Raw genomic sequence first — 22671 nt, forward strand, 5'->3', positions numbered from 1 at the left:
AGTTTAAGAACCCATTGTGGCCCTCGGGTCAAAAAGTTTGCCCACCCCTGGACTAGAGTGTCAGAGGGAGACTGTGCTGCACCAAGTCCGCGACCTGGGGGCGGGGGTGTCGGCGGGGAGTGGGGGGGGGGGAGACTCGCAGTGCCGCGGGGGGAGGGGGGTGGGTGTATGTGGGGAGGGGTGGGGGAGACCCGCAGTGGCTCGGTTGCTCTGCCTTTATATTTCCCTTGCTTCTACTCCCTAAACCAGGGGTGGGCAAACTTTTTGACTCGAGGGCCACATTGGGTTCTTAAACTGGACCGGAGGGCCGGAACAAAAGCATGGATGGAGTGTTTGTGTGAACTAATATAAATTCAAAGTAAACATCATTACATAAAAGGGTACGGTCTTTTTTTAAATTTTATTTCAATAGTTTTATTGATTTCAAACATTTTAACAAGAAGAATGTTAACACTAATTATTATAATTTGAAACTTCAAAAAATGGAGGAATCATAGCACAATAACATACCTTATATTGAAGATGGCAAAGGCAAAATAAAATTGCCTAACAAAGGAAAGGTACAAAAGCCTTTCAAATTAAACTTAAATATAATAAAATAATTTAAAACTAAAACAAATAGAAAAGAACAAAATGTGTAAACAGTAAATTAAACATTTTCTTTAGTGCAACTTCCAAATTATGCCCGGGGCATAGATGTAGATGGCAATGTAGACTGGATTGAAAGGTTTTTGGTCTTTAAAACATCAACTTCAGTGGGAAGAGTGTTGTTGGTCTCCTTTTTCAGCTAATGCATCAAAGTCTGGAGTTAGTTTTGTTGTGGCGATTCTCAGGATAGATCTGAGGTGTTCGTCAGTTAAGCTGGATCTGTGAGGGGCTTTGTTGATGTTCATGACGCTAAATGTCTGCTCACAAACATAGGTTGACCCAAACAGCACCAGTATCTTCTGTGCCATCCTCCGGATGTTTGGAAAAGTGGCTTCATTAAGTGAAGCATAAAAGTCTCTTAGTTCAAGAGAGCTGAATTTCTCCTTTAGGACAAAGTCAGACTGAAGATCGATGAGTTCCAGTTGCACCTCTTCTGGTGCTGTTTCAGGGTTTTGTGACAAAGGACAGGCCACCAGTTGAAGTGACTGGTCAATTTTTTCAACATCAGAAAACCGACGACAGAATTCTGCATGCAGGTCATCCAGTGATTTGCTGTATTTCTTCATGTTTTGGATGATCTCCTTCTGTGTGGCTAGTGTGGAAAAATGAGTGAAGACTTTGTCTGAAATTTGTCTGGAAAAGAAAATCAGCTTCGATTTAAAGGCTTTCACATTAGTGTACATGTCATGTACATACTGATCTTTTCCCTGTAGCTTCACATAGAGCTCATTCAAATGTGAAAATATATCTACAGCAAATGCAAAGTCACACAGCCAATTCTTGTCACTCAGCTCAGTAAATTCGTCAGACTTCACCTTTAATTCCAAAAATGCACCAATCTCTTCTTTGAGCTCCCACACTCGTTGGAAAACTTTGCCCAAACTCAACCAGCGGACATGAGAGTGGTAAAGTAAGTCGTCGTGATCCGCATCAGTTTCCTCCAGAAACTTAATAAACTGACGGTGCTGAAGTCCCTTTGCTCGAATGAAATTAACAAGCTTTACGACTGGATTAACAACATGATTAAGTTGTAATATAGACTTGCACAATGATTCCTGGTGAATAATACAGTGAAGAAAAGTAACATCTTGGTTAGGGTTCTCCTCTTTCACTTTATCCTGAATTCTTTTTAGCAGTCCAACATTTTTTCCAGTTAAATTTGGAGATCCATCTGTCGTGACATTAGCAAGTTAACTCCATGGTAGCTTCATTTTCTCGATGACAGTAGACACCCGGTCATACAAGTCCTCTCCCCGTGTTTTTCCTTTCAGTGGCTCCATGGCTAAAAACTCCTCCGTAATTTCAAAATTGTCACTAATCCCTCGGATAAAAATTAAGAGCTGAGCAGTGCTAGTGAATACAACTTAAGGAACTCTGCCTTACTATTTAACTTGCTGGCCAAGTCTTCATCAATCAGTTCCACTCGACGAGTCACTGTCCTGTGCGATAAGCTGAGTTTTTCAAAATTGCCTTTGCTCTCTGGACACAAGAGACCTGTTGTCTCTACCATACATTCTTTCAAAAACTCGCTTTCAGAGAGAGGTTTGCTAGCTTTTGCTAATTTGAATGATAGCATAAAACTTGCTTTGGTAGTTGTCTCTTGAATTGCAGTTTGTCTGTGAAAGACATTTTGCTGAGCCTGTAATTTAGCCATCAACCTCTGTGCAGTAGCCTCCTGTTCTTGAGGTGACTGCTTGCTAGCATAGTTGCCATGCTTTGTGGCAAAGTGACGGCTGAGATTGTACTCTTCCTGGCATATCAGACATACTGGCATTGATCGGACTTCGGTGAAAAAATATTTTGTTGTCCACTCCCTCTTAAACACTTGGGATTCACTGTCCACTTTCCTTTTCTTTGGTCCACTCATGTTTAATATTGGGCTAAAACCAACAGTACCGTTCTCTTATTAAATTCTTTACTAAAATAATACAGTAAAGTATAAAAACAAGTGATAAAATTTGCTCTACTATAACATTTTTGGTCTTCTAAAAAATATATATATAACAAAAATCATATGAAAAAGTTCAGACATTGGACAGAGGCTCACCCTGACCTTAGAGAACAACCCCTTTCCTCCATAGGAAACCTGTGTATCTTTCACATAGGCCCTTTGTTTATGGTAACACACATAGCTGCACATTGCTGTGTCTTCCAGACACACTTGTATGGGAGGTGCTAGGGCAGTGCAAAACATGGGTAACCAGTAGTTACCACTAGCACTTCTGTTACTGGCAAAAAACAGCCGCAGTGCACATAGTGTGAAAGAGCCCATTATCAATGTCAGATTGCATCCACTGGACTCTATAAAAACAACCAAGTGCCACTTTTAAATGCCCATTGCAACAGTTTTTCTTATTAAAAGCTGGAAATGGCAGGATATTTATATATATATACCCCTACTGTGACAGCCTGGCAGAGCATTACAAAGGAGAAAATGCAGCATCTGGCGATGTCCATAAGCACAAGACTTCAGGCTGTCATTACCAGGAAAGGGTTTCATCCAAGTATTAGAAATGAACATTTGATTTTCAGTTTTTCATTTGTCCAATTACTTCTGAAACCCTGAAATTAAGCGATTTTGTAATAAAATCTTTAGTTCATCACATTTCTATACAATCTTTTTGTTCAACCCACTGAATTAGGGTTCGTTCACACTAGCCGTGCTGCCGTTGCAGTGTAGTGCAGTACTTCAATGCAGCGCAGCTAGGGTTAATGCAGGGTACACAGGTTTCCATCATGTTTGCGTTGATGCTAATGTGCAGTGGTGCATGTTAACACAAATGCCCTGTAGCACGCATTTTTACAGCTGTAAGTCTTTGTTGTTTTATTAACAAGTCATTGTGATGTACAGAATGTGGGAACAGGAAAAAATTGTGTTTGAGTAGAGCTCTTAATCTTACCTCAGAAAGGCTCTGATACTGTGCTCTCCAGGGGCGTGCCTCCCTACATCACCACGATAACGTGTCTATGCATTCCCAGGGTGATGTCAGGAGAGGCGTCCACAGGCATTACAAGGAGACTCTGGAAGACTGAGAGGTTGTTCCTTCACTCAGAAGAAGGAGCTGCGGCTGTGTTTCCGACGTTGCCATGTTAACACTGCTGCTGGTGAAGGAGAGGAGGGGAGAGCAAGAGAACCCTCCACTCTTTCAGCTCCGCAGGCCGGATAGAACAGCCGAACAGGCTGGATCCATCCCGCGGGCCGTAGTTTGCCCACGGCTGCCCTAAACCCAGTGCATAGGATTTCAATTAAAAACACTCACCGAGGCTGTGGTGCAGGGGAAGGTGGTTTTGTGGAAGCTGGGGAACAAATTGGGGAGAGGCAACCAGGAAGCCAGCTCGGGGACAACTGGTTCCTCCAACCCTGAACAGCCATTTTTTATCCTGAAGACCAGGCCCCTTCTAGCAGCACAGCTGCACCCACCCTTGAACTCGACAGGGAAACAAAGATTCTGAATACCCCCAGGGAGCCCTCGGGGACTGGGTCGAGGGGCCATTTGGTTCCGGAAACTAATACCGAAATACCCCGACCTAGAGGCCATGTCAGAAATAGATGCTTGTGTAAATATGACTGAAAGCAGGCAGAAAAACAAAGCAGGTAGATTAAGCCCGCCTGCTTGAAACGAAGTCTGTGGCATCTGACACAGAGGAGCGGTGGATCGCTGGGAACTTCAACACGGTGCTGATCACCTCAGAGGAAACTGAGACATGGCAGATGGAACAGTAGAGAGGGGTCTTAAACCAGCCCCCATGGAACATTAAAAGTCAGCTGAAGCGAACAAACTTCACTATTTTACTCTATATTTTTTTATCTTTTATCTTTTACTTAAGAAACTATTTTTTCTCTTTTATTTTATTATTCTTTATTATTATTATTATTTTTAACCTTTTTTGGATTAGTGTTCTACATTCTATTTTTATGTTTTAATCATTGTTTTACCCTATCTAATTTTTCTTGTATGCCAACCCTTTCTTCCTCACTTCTCCCTTTTTCATCCTGTTTCTCTTCTCCTGTTCCTGCTTTAGTTTTTTCTCTCTCCTTTCTTTTTATTCATTGTTAAAAATTGATCTTCTTTATCTGCTATTATAGTAGTCTCTGTTGGCTTACTCGTATATCTAATTTCCTCTCCCCTGCTCCAAGTCCATGCACCCTTCTCTTTTATCTTTCTTTGCTAACCAATATTTTTTCTTGTTGTTGTTGTTTGTTTGATTTTTTTGTTTTCTTTATTTTATGCTTTTGTTTTTCCTCTCCTCGCTTGCTCTCTTCTTCTACTAATAGCTTAATTAATTTCACTCACCAAACTCAGGCCTATCTGTTCTATATTCTCCTTTTCAAAAAATAGATGAATTTCTAGATTGATAGATTAAAGAAATGGGAAAAATTTTAAATTTATATATAGATAATATATATATTTTAATATATTAAATTATTATTATTTTTAATTATTATTATTTTATTTTGTTTATTAAATTTATTGAGTATTTTGTTTTTTAATTTTCTTCTTATACACTCATTCTCTTTCTACCTCCTCTATACTGAATTGTGGCCATTCTCCCATTCGTTCAATTCCTTTACTTTACCTTCTGGAAATAAGCTCTGCCTCTTCAGATTCAGCTCCCCCCCATTTTTTCTGGGTGTTTGTTGTTTGCATTTTTTGGTTTATTTGTTGGTTTTCAAAGTTTTCTCCCTATACACCTATATTTTTCCCCCTCTTTTTTTCTTCATTTTCTTTCCTCTTTTACCTTTTTTCCTTTTCTCAAAATCATTTTTGTGCTCTTTCTATCCCCTAATTCTCTTTTCTCTTGTGGTCACCTTTATTTGGGGTTATTGGTGTCTTGAATACATTCGTGCTTTGTTCCCTCTGTGTTGTGTCTTGTTCAGTTGTATTTTGTGCCTTTTGGTCAATGTGGTAGAGAGTGAGCCACATAACCAGACAGCCTGAGGGGAGCAAAAATGGGGGAGACAAAAAACAGCCCCCACATGAAAGAAAAGGAGAAATCACAAGAAAAGTAAATAAAATGGAGGCAAGCAATTTATCAGAGAAAGAATTCAGAGCAATGGTGATAAGGATGCTGAAAAGGATGGAAGACAAATTCTACAACATGTGTAAGAATCAAAAGGATATGAAGAGGAAGCAAGGAGAAATGAAGATTGACATGGATGCAATAAAGAACACAATAGAAAGCATCAACAGTAGACTAGAAGAAGCTGAGGACCCCATCAGTGAGCTAGAAGAAAAGGTAGGAAAAAAACACCCAAGCAGAGCAGCAAATGGGGAAAAAATAAAACCAGGAGGAGAGCCTAAGGGAGCTTTGGGACAATAAGAAATGAAACAATAGGGATGCCAGAAGAAGAGGAAACTGAGCAAGGAATAAAAAACCTGTTTGAAGAAATAATGACAGAAAACTCCCCTGATATTGGGAAGAAAAAACTCACACAAGTCAAAGAAGATCGCAGAGTCCCAAACAAGATGATCCCAAGAAGACCGACATGGAGACACATCATAATTACACTGACAAATAACAGTGACAAAGTAAGAATCTTAAAGGCTGTTAGAGAGAGACAGAAAGTTACCTAGAAGAGATCTTCCATTAGACTATCAACTGATTTTTTCAACAGAAACACATCAGGCCAGAAGGGAATGAAATGAAATACACAAAGTGATGCAAAGCAAGGGACTGAATCCAAGAATACTATACCCAGCAAGGCTATCATTCAAAATTGAAGGGAAGCCCTGACTGGTGTGCCTCAGTGGATAGAGGGTCAGCCTGCGGACTGAAGGGTCCCGGGTTCGATTCCGGTCGAGGGCATGTACCTGGGCTGTGGGCACATCCCCAGTGGGGAGTGTGCAGGAGGCAGCTGATCGGTGTTTCTCTCTCATCATCGATGTTTCTAACTCTCTATCCCTCTCCCTTCCTCTCTGTAAGAAAATCAATAAAATATATTAAAAAAAAATTGAAGGGGAAATCAAAGAATTAGAAAGAGAACAACAAGAAAAGCCCAGAGTAAGCATAAGGAAGGAAATAATAAAGATCAGAGTGAAAATAAACGACAGAAAGACAAAAAAAAAATACAAAAGATCAATAAAACCAAGAGCTGGTTCTTTGAAAAGATAAACAAGATTGATGAACCTCTAGCCAGTCTCACCAAAAAGCAAAGAGAGAGGACCCAAATAAACAAAATCAGAAATGAAAGAGGTGAAGTAACAACCGTCCCCACAAAAATACAAACGATTATGAATAAATATTATGAGCAACTCTATTCCAACAAATTGGACAACCTAGACGAAATGGACATATTCTTAGAAAAATACAAGCTTCCAAACTCAATCAGGAAGAAAAGAAAAACCTGAATAGGCTGATAACTACCCAAGAAATTGAAGCAGCAATCAAAAATATTACAGCAAACAAAGCCCTGATCCGGACGGCTTTACAGGGGAGTGCTATCAAGCATTCAAAGAAGAACTAAAACCTATCCTCCTCAGACTATTTCAAAAAATTCAAGAGAAGGCACACTTCCAAGCTCTTTCTACGAGGCAGCATTACCCTAATTTCAAAACCAGATAAAGACACCACAAAGAAAGAGAACTACAGGCCAATATCCTTGATGAATGCTAAAATCCTCAACAAAACTCTAGAAAATCGGATCCAGCATTACATTAGAAAGATCATACACAATGACCAAGTGGGATTTATTCCAGGGATGCAAGAATGGTACAATATCGGCAAATCAATAAATGTGATACATCACATAAACAAATTGAGAGAAAAAATCACATAATGATACCAATTGATGCAGAAAAAGGGTGTTGACAAAATCCAACACCCTTTTTTGATAAAACTCTCAGCAAAGTGGGAATAGAGGGATTATACCTCAACATAATAAAAGCCTTATATGACAAACTTACAGCCAACCTCATACTCAATGGGCAAAAACTAAATCCATTTCCCCTAAGAACAGGAACAAGACAGGGATGCCCACTTTCACCACTCCTGTTCGATTTAGGAAGTGCTAGCCATAGCCATCAGATAAGAAGAAGAAATGAAAGGCATCCAAATTGGAAAAGAAGAAGTAAAACTGTCATTATTCACAGATGACATGATATTGTTCTTAGAAAACCCCAAATAATCCATAAAAAAACTACTAGATTTAATAAATGAAGTCAGGCCCTGGGGAGGTTGAAACAGCCCCAGCTTGCCGAGAGGGCCCCGATGAGGTCGGGATGGCCCCGGTGAGGCCGAGACGGCCCCGGTGAGGTTGGTACGGCCCCGGTGAGATTGAAACGGCCCTGGTGAGGCCGAAACAGCCCTGGTGAGGTCGGGACAGCCCTGGTGAGGTTGAAATGACGCTGGTGAGGTAGGGATAACCCCGGTGAGGTAGGGATGGCCCCAGTGAGGTCAGGACGGCCCCAGTGAGGTTAAGACGGTCCTGGTGAGGACCAAACGGCCCCAGTGAGGTTGGGACAGCTCCAGTGAGGTTGGGACAGATAATGGGGACCAGTATAGACTGATGAACAGGGGTAGATGCAGAGGCAGAGCAGCAATGAACAGACTGTCAAACTACAGTGGGAAGCCTGGGGAGGGTTTTGAGGGGGGGGGGGGGGTTAAGAGATCAACCGAAGGACTTAAATGCATGCATATAAGAATAACCAATGGACAAAAGACACTAGGGGGTAGGGGCCGGGGGAATGTCAAGGGGGGGGAAAAAGGAGACATATGTAATACCCTTTGTAATACTTCAAGCAATAAAACAAATAAAAATAAAAATAAAAATAAAATATATAAAAAAGAATGTAATCCAGTATATAGATATCAGTATATAGAATGTTATACACATTCAATTATATAACGTTGTTAACCAATGTTACCTCATTTTGTAAAAAGACAAAAAAAAAGATTAGGAGATTTCTACCTACCAAACCCTTGCTAATCTTCCTTTTCTCAACAAAACAAACAACTTTTCTCTCTCTGCTTCATACTCCACCCTTTGTTCCCTCCCTACAGGTCTCAGAGTACAGGGGCCTAGAATGCTTTGAGCAGCATGCCCGTCCTCAGAGTGCCAGGCTCACCCACTTGCACTCACCTGAGATTAGAGGTGGCACCTGAGCAGGATGGTCCAAATGTTGGAGCCTGCCCAGTAGCTGTCAGGGGCCCCTCTCAGGCCCACATAGGACCAATCTCAGTGCTCATCTGGTGCTCATGCTGGAGCCTACTGGGATCAACCTCAGAGCCCACATGGTGCCACCACATGCCTTCTGGAAGCCAGCCTCAATGGCCACTTGGGTCTACTCTCAGAGCCCTCTCAATACCAGCGGTGCTCTATTACTGCTCTCCTGGTCTCAAGTTCAGTGTCAACTCATTTTCATTCCTAGTGTCTACTTGGAAACAAGCTCAATCCCAATGTGATGGCCCTCTGTCCCAGGGCTACCTGATGCCAATAGCAGAACCTGCCGATGCCAATGCCAATCTCAGCACCCACCTGCTGCTAAACTTGGTCTCCACTTGGCCCCCAGGGTGGGCTAGGCCAGTCAATGGAGAAAGCAGGAGAGAGTATTCAAAGCCCAGCTTCATCATGTTTTACTTGTGACCTCCAGCAAAGTGGCTTTATGGAGTCTTGGTTTTAACTGCAAAGTAAGAATGATAATGACCCAGCCCATTCTTATAAAGATTCCATAAGATCCTGCAATCTCCACAATTAGTGCTCACCAAGGGGAAACAGTCCTCATTCTTAAGAAAGAATGCCAGTGAGGAGAGGACAACAAAGTCACTCATCCTTTCTCTACCCCCTCCGTCCCCCCGCCCCTCAGCATCTCAGGCCCCACCCCTGTTCCCAACACTGAAGCTTACCCAAATTTGTCCTGTTTTGGTTCCCTCTGCCTGATAATAGCAGCCTTGCTGAGCCAGGAATCACCTCGAAAATACACACACCCTCAAATATAACCTTTCCACTGGTGGCAAACTCAATCCCAGAAAGGGGGAATAAAACTAGAGAGCAAGAGAGACATATGTGCCCCCTGCCCAATCTCTGTTCTCTGCCCTCATCTTAACTCTATGTAAAATGGGAAGCATTAATAATAATAATAATGACAATAACAATAGAAATGATACAATCAACTTGGTGGGTTTCCCTGAGGATCTGGGCAGGGAGTCACTGTGGCTCTCTGTAAATTATAACCCTGTAGACAGTTGGGATTTTTTCGTACTGTATTGCAGTTGTCATTACTATTTCCCAAGTCATGGCCGATCCCTCTGCCAACTGAGACCATGAGTCAATCTTCTCTAGTTCTGTGGAAAGTTCCACTGAGATGTGGCTCTGGTTGTCTCTCCCTTTCCCAACCAGGAATGGGCAGTCCTGTGGCATGCCATCTTGACTCTGCTTTGAGGTGCCAATGAGGATTCCGGGCATCAAGAGGTGATATGTCCAAAACAAAAGCAGGTCAGCATCTGGGCCAGGAGCTGACTCCATGATCCAGCTGGACTCATATATTTCTTCCCCCAGGGAGCCCACATCCACTGCTGGGGTGCTTCTCACCTCAAGACCTTCAAATCCATTCTCTGAAATCTCCAATCCTGAGACCTTTAAACCTACATCCCTCCTCAGCAAAAGATCCCCAAATCCACAGCCACGTATTCTGTCTTATTCCAATACCTTAAATCTTTTATTCTTCTCTCCCAAAGCCCCAAACTCCACAACTTTGATGTTCTTTCTCACTCTGAGACCCCAAATCCCAAGCTCAGGGACTCATACATGCAAATATTCCGGAATCTTCAGCTCTGAAATTTGTCTACTATCTCCCCCTCCCCGTAGTCCACAGTCCTGGGCTGGCCCCTCAGGAGAAGCCACAAATCAGACTTGTTAATCTACCCTGGAGTCCCTTCCTCCTCCATTGCTGGCTGCATCCCAAGCTAGGCGGGAGCCTGGTGGGAGGTGTAACTGGGAGGTGAAATGAGACAGTTATATAACTAGGACCAAAGGCCGCCCCTCTCTGCCAGTTAGTATAAAGACAAGCAGTCCCAGCCTTCACCATGTGACTCTCACTCTCAGTGCCACCATGCTGGCCTCCGGGCTGCTTCTGGTGGCTTTGCTGTCCTGCCTGACAATAATGGTCTTGATGTCTGTCTGGCGGCAAAGGAAGTTCTGGGGAAAGCTACCTCCTGGTCCCCGAGCGCTGCCCTTCATCGGGAACTACTTGCAGCTGAACACAGAGCAGATGTACAACTCCCTCATGAAGGTATCATGAGGCAGGGAAATGGGTGTTAGGGTGGGGTTGGGGGCCTGCCCAGTCTGGCTGAGACTTTGTGGCAGGAGATTGGCAAGGTTGGACTGAAATCTTAGGAAGGAGGAGGTTGTTTTTTAAGATATATGTTTGTATTGATTCCAGAAGAGAGGGAGAGGCAGAAAGAGAGAGAAATATTGGAGTCCAAAACCTGAGCGTGTGCCCTGACCAGGAATCAGAGAATCAAGCTGGTGACCTCTCGGTGCATGGGGCGACACTCAAGCAACCGAGCCACACCAGCCAGGGCAAGAGGGGGGAGTTTTGAAGGTTTAGTACTGGGGTTCCAGCCACGAAAGACCAGATCTTGGGATGTCCAGTTACTTGATTGTCAGAACTCGGGCAAAGTGTATCCCCAGCCTGTGAGGTCTGGGTACAGAGTCAGTTCAGAGTTGGGGCTGCTCCCTCTCACCACTCCCTGCCTCTCGATCAGATCAGCGAGTGCTACGGTCCCGTGTTCACCGTCTACCTTGGCACTCGGAGGATCGTGGTGCTGTGTGGATATGAGGCTGTAAAGGAGGCTCTGGTGGACCAGGCTGAGGAATTCAGTGGGCGAGGCCAGCAGGCCACCTTTGACTGGCTCTTCAAAGGCTATGGTGAGGGGGACTCTGGGAGGGGGAATGTGGTCAAGCAGACTTGTGGCCTCAGTGTCCCAGCATTCTTCTCCCAACTCACCACCCACTCAAGGCTGAGGCAGAGCCCTTCCTCGGTCCCCTCTGTCCCGTTCTGTTTATCCCTGTGTCCCCTCTAACTTGCCTTAGTGTTTCTGCGTTTCCCTGCTTCTCTCTGCCCCATCTCCCGGTTCTCTCTCACTAGATGGCTCTTCTTTCTCTGTATCTCTTAGAAGCTCTTGGGAATTTTCCTTTGGAACCCTGGTCCTCTGTCTCCAAGTGTCATTTGTTGTTTTCTCCTTCTCAGCTCTGTGCCCGCCCATGCTTCTCTCTCCCTCTCCTTGCCTCTCTTTTCCTTTGTCTTAGAATCTCTCATTTTTTCTGCTTCACAATCCCCATGCCTCCACCTCCTGGTAAAAGCCTCTTCTCTCTTCTAGTCTCTCTGTGTTTTTCTGTATATGTTTTTCTCTCTTGTCCATCTCAGTCTTAGAATCCTTCTCAATTTTTACTCCCACTTCCCAGATCTCCACATATCTCACTTCCCCTCCTTCCCTCCTGCCTCTTTCTCTTCATGAGTGTCTCTGCATCTCTGTTTCTCTGTACATCCGTGTTGCCCCTTTTCTTCTAATTTTCTTCCAACTTGGTCTCCTTCTCTTTCTGTATTTCTCTGACTCTGAATGTTCTCTCTCTCTCTCTCTCTCTCTCTCTCTCTCTCTCTCCCCCTCTTCCCCCACCTCCATCTGACCCCGCCCCTCTCTGGCCACTCCCCACTCCTACATTCCCTCCCCAGGAGTGGCATTCAGCAACGGGGAGTGCGCCAAGCAACTCCGGCGCTTCTCCATCAGTACGCTGCGGGACTTCGGCGTGGGCAAGCGTGGCATAGAGGAGCGCATCCAGGAGGAGGCGGGCTTCCTCCTCGAGGCCTTTCGGGGCACGCGAGGTGAGCCTGGCACCCCAGAGAGCAGAGAAGGAAAATGCCCTCCTGGCCTGGGAGGGGAACTAAGTTGGGGGAAGGCATTCCTCGAATTCTCAGACTGGCATCCAACCACCAAGTTGACTCTCTCCGATCCCCCCCCCCCCCCCAGGTGCCTTCATCGATCCCACCTTCTTCCTGAGCCGAACTGTCTCCAATGTCATCAGCTCCATTGTCTTTGGGGACCGCTTTGACTACGAGGACAAAGAGTTCCTTTCACTGCTGCGCATGATGCTGGGAAGCTTCCAGTTCACAGCTACACCTACAGGGCAGGTGACTGATCCCAACCTGGCTCTACTGTGGCCCTAGCACAGCCAGCCACCGTCTCCCTTAGGCGGACACAGGTGCCCCAAGCTCCTATCCCCCTCCAGACCAGGGTCCGCTCAAAACCAGCCTTCTCCCTTGGACAACTGAACAGTTGCACAGGAACTCAGGGCAGGGGCCCAATACCCAGTCTCCAATACCTGAATGTCTCAGCTGATATTCTCCTTACAAAAGAAGAAAGGGAAGGAAGGAAATCTGGATGTGTCTCAGTCCATCTCCTCTAAATTTGTGGGCAGGAGCTTTCACCCTGATCTGGCATGAAAGCTTAGATATCTGTTTCCATCCAGCCCCATCTACACACCTAAACACCTGCACAGGTTCCTTTACCGGTGCCTCCCTTGTCCTGAGACAGGCCCCACTCCCTTCAGGTGACGTCCACCAACAGCTGTCCTTCCCTTTCCTTCTCCCCTCTCAGCTCTATGAGATGTTCTCCTCAGTGATGAAACACCTGCCGGGGCCACAGCAGCAGGCATTTAAGGAGCTCCAGGGGCTGGAGGACTTTATAGCCAAGAAGGTGGAGCAGAACCAACGTACACTGGATCCCAACTCCCCGCGGGACTTTATTGACTCCTTCCTCATCCGCATGCAGGAGGTACATGCCAGCAGCCAGTGCAAAGAAGACCAAAGCCTAGCAGAGGAAAACCTGGTGGGGGGTGCGGGGCGGGGAAGAAGAGCGGCTTATTCAGGTGACCCCCCATCATAACCCTCAAAATCCAAATTATAATTCACTGTTCTCTCAACTGAGCCTTTACCCATGGGCAGGACTTGTGTGTGCAAATCATCATAATAAGCACATCTATAGCACCACTGTGCACCAGACACTATTTTAAGAACTTTACGGTATTCACCTATTTAACACTCACACCAGCTCTTGGAGAAGATTCTACTATGACTCCAATATTACAAATGAGGAAACTGAGGCCCGAGAGTGTAAGTTCTGTTACTGGGGTCACACAGCTAGCTCCAACTCTGGTCTTTCAGACTCTAAGGCCACTTTTAGCCACCATGCTCTTACCTTTCATTCCTTGGTAATCAGAGGTGACCTGTCTTTACTATATAACATTGGAGGGTCCCTACTCCTGACTGGAAGGGCTTTATGGAGTCAGAAGTTCAAGGGGAAAGGATCAGGGAGTGGATTCTCTATAGTAATCTTCAAGATTTTCAGTGAAGGAATAGGATGCTGTTGCTTAATTTCCAGTCTGTGCCTCAGAAAATGTCTCTCTTCAATTCTCTCTGATGCATTCTATCATGGTCTTTCTTGCTCACTGTCTCTATTCCCTCATTTGTAAATATTTGTATAATTAAAAAGCAACAACTAAGTGGGTAATTAAAGAACAGATAGTCAGCTGGATAAGGAAAGTGAGAAGAATTTTTGGGTAGAGCCACCAGCCTGGAAAAGGCCTGGCAGAACTAGGGTCCCTCTTCCGACCTTTGGTCCAGATCTATAAGAAGTGGGTCCAGAGGAAAAACCCCCGAAGGGCCCTGAAAGCATGGGGGAGTGGGCTTGGCCTGAAGCTCTCTCTCTGCAGGAGCAAAAGCACCCCAACTCTGAGTTCCACATGAAGAACCTGGTAATGACCACGCTGAACCTTTTCTTTGCGGGCACCGAGACGGTCAGCACGACCCTGTGTTATGGTTTCCTGTTGCTCATGAAGCACCCGGATGTGGAGGGTAAGGCTGCAGGGGCGGGGAAGTGAGGGCCACACCCTCAGAATTCCTCTGAGCCCGCTGCAATGCCCCCACCTCTCTCACATTTCTGGACCCTCAGACACTCCCTGCTATCCACAGATGGGTGATGATATTCAGCTAATAGGGACCAGCCAAGTTTCATTAGCGGTTAACATATTGAAAATATCTGAACTGATTGGTAAATAGCTCCACCAAGTGCCCACTACCTGCCCCTCCAGACCATCCCCCAAGACTCCCTCCCTCACAGCTTCCCCCACGATTCTGGCATAACCAGGTTAACAGGACCCTGCGCCAACAATGCTTGGACCAACCTCTGTTTCGAATGATCATATATCCATCCAGTTGTACATATTTGGGCTATCATTCCTGCCCTGAGACCCCTAGCTACCTAAACGTATTCCCCCTTATCCCACAGCCAAGGTCCATGAGGAGATTGACCGGGTGATTGGCAAAAACCGTCAGCCCAAGTTCGAAGACCGGGCCAAGATGCCCTACACAGAGGCAGTGATCCACGAGATCCAGAGATTCGGAGACATGATCCCCATGGGTGTGGCCCGCAGAGTCACCAAGGACACCAAGTTTCGGAACTTCCTCCTCCCTAAGGTGCTGCCCTTTCTTAGCCTAGAGGGACATCCAACCTGTACCCTGTGACTCAGCACCCCATCCTCCTTAGAAGCTTCCCAGCCCTTGTCCCCCTCCCTCAATCAAAGACTTCCCCAATCACATGTCCTTTCAACCTTCCCACTCAGAGACACCTGAATCCCGTATTTCCCCAAGACCACGAGCCTCAGGGAATATGAACCCCATGTCTCCCAAACATCCAGCCTTGAGAGACATGAACTGCATGTACCCCAAAGCTTCTGCTTCAGGAGACACAGACCCCATACTCCCCGAAATTCCTGTCTCAGGGACAGAAATGTTACATCCCTCAAAGCTCCTCCCTCAGAGAGGACCCTGGCTCCCATTGCTCCTTACCCAGAGAACTCACATTCCCCCTATAACCCCATATGCTCTCTGAATACCCATTCCCCCTTCACCTTGTCAATCCCTCCTCCTCTCCACCAGGGCACTGAAGTGTTTCCTATGCTGGGCTCCGTGCTAAGAGACCCCAAGTTCTTCTCCAACCCCGGAGATTTCAACCCCCAGCATTTCCTAGATGAGAAAGGGCAGTTTAAGAAGAATGATGCTTTTGTGCCATTCTCCATTGGTAAGAGACCACTGTCTGTTAGCAAGCCACCCGTCACACCAACAGGGGACTCCTTCATCCCTGCTCCCCTCTCTGAGATGTAGCCTAGTAGCTTTCTCCAGCTTGCAAGTCCCTCTTATTATCTACCCTGCAGCCAACCAAGTGTAACCCTCTTAACTAACACCTACCAAAACTCAGGCAAAAGGAAAGGGGTGATAGTACCTACTTCAGAGATGGGAAAAATCAAGACCCAGAGTGAGTCAGAGATTTGCCCAAGGTCACTTGAATTCTTCAGACTCCTAAGGAGATGATAGCACAGCAGCCATATGAGTATGTTTAGGGGGAAGGGTCCTCTACAATTCCCATTGCTACAGCCTACTATGGCTCACCCCCACCCCATGTACAAGGGAAACAGGCTCAGACAGGATTAGAGACTTCTCTGAAAGTCTACAGGCCACGGTATTCCGTCCCCTCCTCCCCAAGGAGAATGCAGCTGGAGATGGGGAGAGGGAAGAGGTGGCAGTGAGAGTAGGCCTCACCTCTGCCCTTCCCACCCTATCTTGTCAGGAAAGCGGTACTGTTTTGGAGAAGGCCTGGCTAGAATGGAGCTCTTTCTCTTACTCACCAACATCATGCAGAACTTCCGCTTCAAGTCCCCACAGTCACCCAAGGATATCGACGTGTCCCCGAAACATGTGGGCTTTGCCACCATCCCACGAAACTACACCATGAGCTTCCTGCCACGCTGAGCTAGAGCTGCCACAGGGCAGGGCTAGTGGGAGGAGCAAATGGGAGGGCGGGGCTTGGAGGGGCGGTGCTAAGGATGGGGGTGGGGTGGAGTAAAAGAAGGTACAAGGTGGATTAGAGAGCAAGAAGAAACCGATGGGCTGTCTGTGCACCGTGCTAGAGGTAGATCCTTCAGAGTTGGGATGAGATAAAGTGAAACCTTATACTATACCGTGAATGATGATAATAATAATAGTAACAGCTATTATTTATTGAGCAAGTACTCTGTGTCAGCTCTGTGCTAAAAGCGTTACACACTCACCTCCCTTAATGCTCACAAACCTATGGGAAGGGAACTGTGTTCATACCCATTCCACAGGTGACACAGCTGAGGCTCAGAAAGTTTAAGTCTCTATCTGAGACCACACAGAACACAGTAAGTGCTCAGCAAGTACTCAGACACAGATCTGTGCAGGGATGGCTATACATAGCCCACTGTCCTTTGGGTAGATTCTTAAAGAGCACCCCTTCCTTTTAAGTAAAAAATGACAACTTAGTATATCATTATACAATATGAACAGCTCTGTCCAAGGATTTTTCCAGAGCCCTGGCAGGCAGCTGACCTGGCTTCACTGCATGCTCTTGTCCATTCATGTACACTACAAATGCCAGGGCATTGATCAGATCCGTTATGAGATGGGATCTAATCAGAGTGAGACTGGGGAACAGGAATCAGGTCTTTCAGTGAACTGGGTGTGGGAGAAAAACACTTCAGTGAATGCTGGGAGAACTTTGGTCATGGCACAGCCATATACAAGTGTGTGTGCACCCAAGTATATGATTGCATCTTCTGCGTGTATGCATGAACTCATTTGCTATGAATTTCTGAAGGTTTGGCTCTCTCTGATGGATCTGGGGTCTACTGTACGACTCAGCTAAGAGTCTCAGAATCACCTTCTTACTCTCAAATAAGTCAGTATGTGTTCCCTTAGAAGTGACATCCTCAATCAGTGCACAATCTGAACATTCATACACATTAGCCTTGGTTTTGTGTTTCTTGAACTAAATGCTACACACATCTTTCTCCCCCCAAGAAAAGAAAACTTGCCACACCTGGAGAACCAATGATTGAGAAAAAGAGAGGGTAAATTTGGTTCTCTGAGCCTTGCAAATTTCATAGCAGGCTATGATTCTCAAGTTTCTCATTTTCCATTATCTAAGTTTTACAATTTAGGTTTCATGAATTGGCTGCTTCCTGCTTACTGGAGAAGGAGAAGGATGGATCCATAGGGAAACACCCTTTATTATTACAAATGCACTTTTAAAAATTTATTATTATTTATTTATTTTAGAGAGAGAAAGAGAGAAAAAGAGAGAAAGAGTCAAGAGAGGAGAGGAGTGGCTGGAGCTAGCTGGGTGCTGCCAATGAGGCAGTTCTCCAGGAGAAGAGAGAATAGCTATCAGGTCTTTGCCCTGCAAGGAGGGAGAGAAGAGGTAAGAGAGAACAACTATTAATTTTCACAATCCTCCAGCATGATCGTTACCAGAGAGAAAAGGTGGGAGGAAGTAAAATGTCAAAGGGGTTAAATATATGGTGACAAAAGAAGATTTGACTTTGGGTGGGGAGTACACAATGCAATATACAGATGATGTACCAGGGAATTGCATATTTGAAACCCATGTAATTTTATTAACCAATGTCTGTGGCTGGGACTTCCAATACTATGTTTAATAGAAGTGTTGAAAGTGGACATCCCTGCTGGCCAGTGTGGCTCATTGGTTGAGTGTTGACCTATGAACCAGGAGGTAACTAGGAAAAGTAAAACAGAAAAAAATGAGAGAAAAACTTAATAAAATAAGAAAACTCAATACGAATAGTCAAAATTAGACTAGAAGAAAAGGAAATAGAGAAATTAGTGATATGCAAGATAAAACAGAAGAAAGAAAAAGGGGGAAAAACAAAAAATAAACACACACACACACACACACACACACACACACCCCTCAAAAAAACCAAAACTATGCACACTCGCACACTCAGAAACATTTGGGTGCACTATTTGTGGGGCTCGCTGGATTTTGCTCTGATGTTGTTGAATCTGGTCTTTGGTGTGACTAATGTGAGCCTCATGGGAGTTTCTCTGGTGCAAGTCACTGTGTCACTGTCCCTTTCTGGTCTTGGGGAAGCTGACTGAGGTCTGAGTGGTTGAAGCCCCAAGTAGTCCAGCAGGGGGGTCTCATTTTCCCCGAGGCTGGGTCTACCTTGAGTCTCACCACTTGATTGTCCCTGTTCTGAGCTGTACGCCATTCCCCCATGGGTTCTGCGGGGTATCCTGGTCGGGGCCAGGATGGATTGATCACACCCCTATTGGGATGGTGTCAGGAGCTTGTAGAAGGCGGGGCCCGGCCCTTCTCCTTCTAATGCTTCAGCTCTGCCTGGTTTGCGGGCACCTCCTCTCTGTCACCTGCAGGGGCACAGATTTCCCTCCCTGGGCTGTTACCCTTTGCCTCTGGTTGCTGCATGTCTGGTCAGAAGCAGCTGTTTTGCTGGTGGGAAAGAGGGTACCTTCCCTGTGTTTCAAGTGGGCAGGGTTGATCCTCCTTCCTGGACCTACTGTCCAGCCCTCTTTCTGCTCACCAGCATGAGTTCCTCCAAGAAATAGAGGGCCCCCCAGATTCAATGTTGGGTGTGTCCTTCAGACCCCTCCAATGTAGGCTGGCCCTGAGCTCCACTGCATGGCCCTTCCCCCTGATCAGGAGGAGCTTCCCAGACTGCACAATGGTTGGGTGCTAGTGCTACTCTATGGAGGGACTTCAGCCCCAGGCTTCCACTGGTGCACCCACTCTACAGTGTCCACAGCCAGTGCCCTCAGGGCCTCCTTTCTCAGTCTCAGGCCCTTCTGTCTCACCTACAGATCTGCAGCCTCTACAGTCTCCACAGATCCTCAATTCTAATAGGTCCAGGTCAAGGGAGGCTACACCCACCTCCTAGCCTTCAGCACAGTTTCCATCTGTTCACTTTTAATCTGTGTGAATCTTTTGTTCTGAGGTGGGTCTCTTGCATATATATATACTAGAGGCCTGGTGCACAAAAATTTGTGCACTCATGGGGGGGGGGGGTGTCCCTCTGCCCGGCCTGTGCCCTCTCGCAGTCTGGGACCCTTCGGCTCCCGGGTGGCAGAGGGCCGGCCCAATCCCTAGGTGCAGCCCCTGGTCGGGCTCAGAGCAGAACCGATTGGGGAGTTGGGGCGCCGCCCCGTCATGCACAGAGCAGGGCAGATTGGGAGGTTGTGATGCCACCCTCAGTCACGCTCAGGGTAGGGTCAATTGGGGGGTCGGGGCACCGTCCCCTGTCACACTCAAGGCAGGGTCGATGGGGAGGTTGCGGCGCCACCCCCTGTCACGCACAGAGCAGGGCCCATCAGGGGGTTGGGGCACTGCCCTCTATCACCCACAGAGCAGGGCTGATCAGGGGGTTGGGGCGCCGCCACTCTCACACTCAGGGTAGGGCCAATGGGGAGGTTATGGCTCTACCCCATCACACACAGAGCAGGGCCCATGGGGGGGTGGGTGTTGGGGAGCTCCCCCCTATCAGGCACAGAGCAGGGCTGCTCAGGGGGTTGGGGCCCCGCCCCCTGTCACACACAGAGCCGCAGGGCGATCAGGGGGTTTGGGCGCTGCCCCCTGTCACGCTCATCCCGGTGCCGGGAGGCATATTACCCTTTTACTATATAGGGTAGAGGCCTGGTGCATGGGCGGGGCCGGCTGGTTTGCCCTGAAGGGTGTCCTGGATCAGGGTGGGGGTCCCCACTGGGGTGCCTGGACAGTCTGGGTGAGAGGCTGAGGGCTATTTTCAGGCTGGGAGTGACTGAAGTTCCCAACCACTCCTTTTTTTCTTTTCTTTTCTTTTTTTTTTATTCTGGGCCAGCTTTACCTTGAGGCTTGGCTCCAGCTCTTAGCCCTCTGGCTGAAAGTAGGTTTCTGGCCTTTCCTTACAATGTTGCTAATCTGCTGGCTGAAGTCCGGCGGTATTTGTTGCAATCTTTCTTAAACTGCCCGCTTAGAGGCCTGCAGCTGCAGGCGGGGAACGTTGGTTTCCTCCAACGATCCTCCGTCACTGAGGCAAGCAAGCCTCATGTTAGTTTCAAGCTGCCTGGCTGCCGGCCACCATCTTGGCTGACAGTTAATTTGCATATCTTGCTGATTAGCCAATCAAAAGGGTAGCGGTCGTATGCCAATTACCATGTTTCTCTTTTATTAGTGTAGATACACACACACACACACACACACATATATATATATATCTCCTGTTTTCTTATCCATTCAGCTATTCTATATAGTTTGATTGGAGCATTTAGTTCATTTACATTAAGGTTATTATTGATAGGTACTTATATATTGCCATTTTTTCTTTATACCTGTTCCCTCTTCTCTCAATTTCTTCTTCTTAAAGAAATCCCTTTAACATTTATTGTAATGCTGGTTTGGTGGTAATGTACTCCTTTAGCTCCCCCCACACCCCGGAAAGGTCTTTATTTCACCTTCAATTTTATTTTTATTTATTTATCTTTAAAATATATTTTATTGATTTTTTTTTACAGAGCGGGAGGGAGAGGGATAGAGAGTTAGAAACATCGATGAAAGAGAAACATTGATCAGCTGCCTCCTGCATCCCCCCTACTGGGGATGTGCTCATAACCAAGATACATGCCCTTGACCAGAATCGAACCTGGGACCCTTCAGTCAGCAGGCCAATGCTCTATCCGCTGAGTCAAACTGGTCAAGGCTTACCTTCAATTTTAAATGGTAACCTTGTTGGATGGAGTAGTCTGGATTCAGGTCCTTGCTTTTCATTACTTTGAATATGCCATGCCAATTCCTTCTGGCCTGAAGTGTTTCTACTGAGAAAGCTGACCATCTATGGTAATTCTCTTATAGGTCACTTTCTGTCTCTCTCTTGCTGCCTTTAAAGATTCTTTGTCCTGCCCTAACTGGTTTGGCTCAGTGGATAGAGCGTTGGCCTGCAGACTGAAAGGTCCCAGGTTCGATTCTGGTCAAGGGCATGTACCTTGGTTGTGGGCACATCCCCAGTAGGGAGTGTGCAGAGGCAGCTGGTCGATGTTTCTCTCTCATCGATGTTTCTAACTCTCTATCTTTCTCCCATCCTCTCTGTAAAAAATCAATAAAATAGATTTTTAAAAAAGATTCTTTGTCCTTAATATTTGTAATTTTAATTATGATGTGTCTTGGTGTGGGTCTTTTTTGGTAAGCCATCAATTTTTGGGTGTTAATTTTGTATCCTGCTACATTGCCAAATTTATTTATTAAATCTAGTAGTTTTTTCGTGTAGTCTTTAGGGTTTTCTATGTACAATATCATGCCATCTGTGTATAATGAGAGTTTTACTTCCTCCTTTCCAATTTGGATGCCATTTATTTCTCTTGCTTGACTGATCTCTGTGGCTAGGACTTCCAGTACTATCTATCTATATATAAATGCCTAAGCGACCATTACGGCAGAGTGACTGAATGGCCAGAACGGACCGGTCACTATGATGCACATTGACCACCCTGATTGCCTGATGGGGGCCTGCCAGCCAACCTCCCAGTGTCTCCCCCTGGCTGGTAGGCACCGCCCACCCAATGGGGAGCACAGAACAAGGAATGGGGGGTGGGTGGAGGCAGATGCGGGTGGAGCAAGGCCAAGGTGGGGGTGCAGGTGGGGGGCGGGGCTGGCTGCCTGCAGCAGGAGGAAGGAAGGCTCGGCTGTCCAACCTCCCAGTACCTGAAGGCTTTTGAACAAACCTCTTTCGGGAGAGGATTTTCTTTTTCCTCCAAGGGGCACATAATTCTAATTCAAAGGTGCTAGCCACAGAGCTGCCCGCCATGGAGCCACCCAATCTCTCCTTACACCCAGTCGGATAGAGCATGGCATGCGGTGGGGTGCAACACCCCAAGCTGCTGCCCGCAGGTGGGAAGCTGGTGGGGGTGGGACATGGACACAGGGGCCTCGGAGCTGGACCACCCAGCCTCAGCATGCTCTCCACCTGGAGATGTCCAGCTTCAGACCTCCGACCCCATTAACTGGGTCAGTGGTGGGGTGGAAAGCAACCTGGGAGGGTGAGGAAGTGAAACTTGGGGTGAGTACCATGGGTACAGTTCCTGTGACCTTCCCCTCCCAGGATAATGCTGCACTCACTAACCTCTCAGGTGCCAAGAGATAAATATGGATCCACAAAGAGGC

General features: G+C 46.4%; 1 protein-coding gene across 2 annotated transcripts; it reads left to right on the plus strand.

Moving 5' to 3' along the window:
- Positions 1-10697: 10697 nt before the first annotated feature.
- LOC308530219 (cytochrome P450 2A13-like) lies at positions 10698-16451 on the plus strand (the record flags this gene model as incomplete). Of its 2 annotated transcripts, XM_081106741.1 has the most annotated exons (9): positions 10698-10877; positions 11353-11515; positions 12321-12470; positions 12616-12776; positions 13243-13419; positions 14357-14498; positions 14932-15119; positions 15582-15723; positions 16270-16451. In XM_081106741.1, 9 exons carry the CDS (start codon positions 10698-10700, stop codon positions 16449-16451), a joined length of 1485 nt encoding a protein of 494 aa, XP_080962867.1. The 2 variants fall into 2 exon arrangements, with proteins under 2 accessions (XP_080962867.1, XP_080962868.1); XM_081106742.1 differs by lacking the exon at positions 11353-11515 and having other exon boundaries at positions 12308-12470.
- Between the last annotated feature and the right edge of the window lie 6220 nt (positions 16452-22671).

This window comes from Myotis nattereri (genome assembly GCF_964212035.1).
Source record: "Myotis nattereri genome assembly, chromosome: 15".
NCBI classification, from domain to species: domain Eukaryota; kingdom Metazoa; phylum Chordata; class Mammalia; order Chiroptera; family Vespertilionidae; genus Myotis; species Myotis nattereri.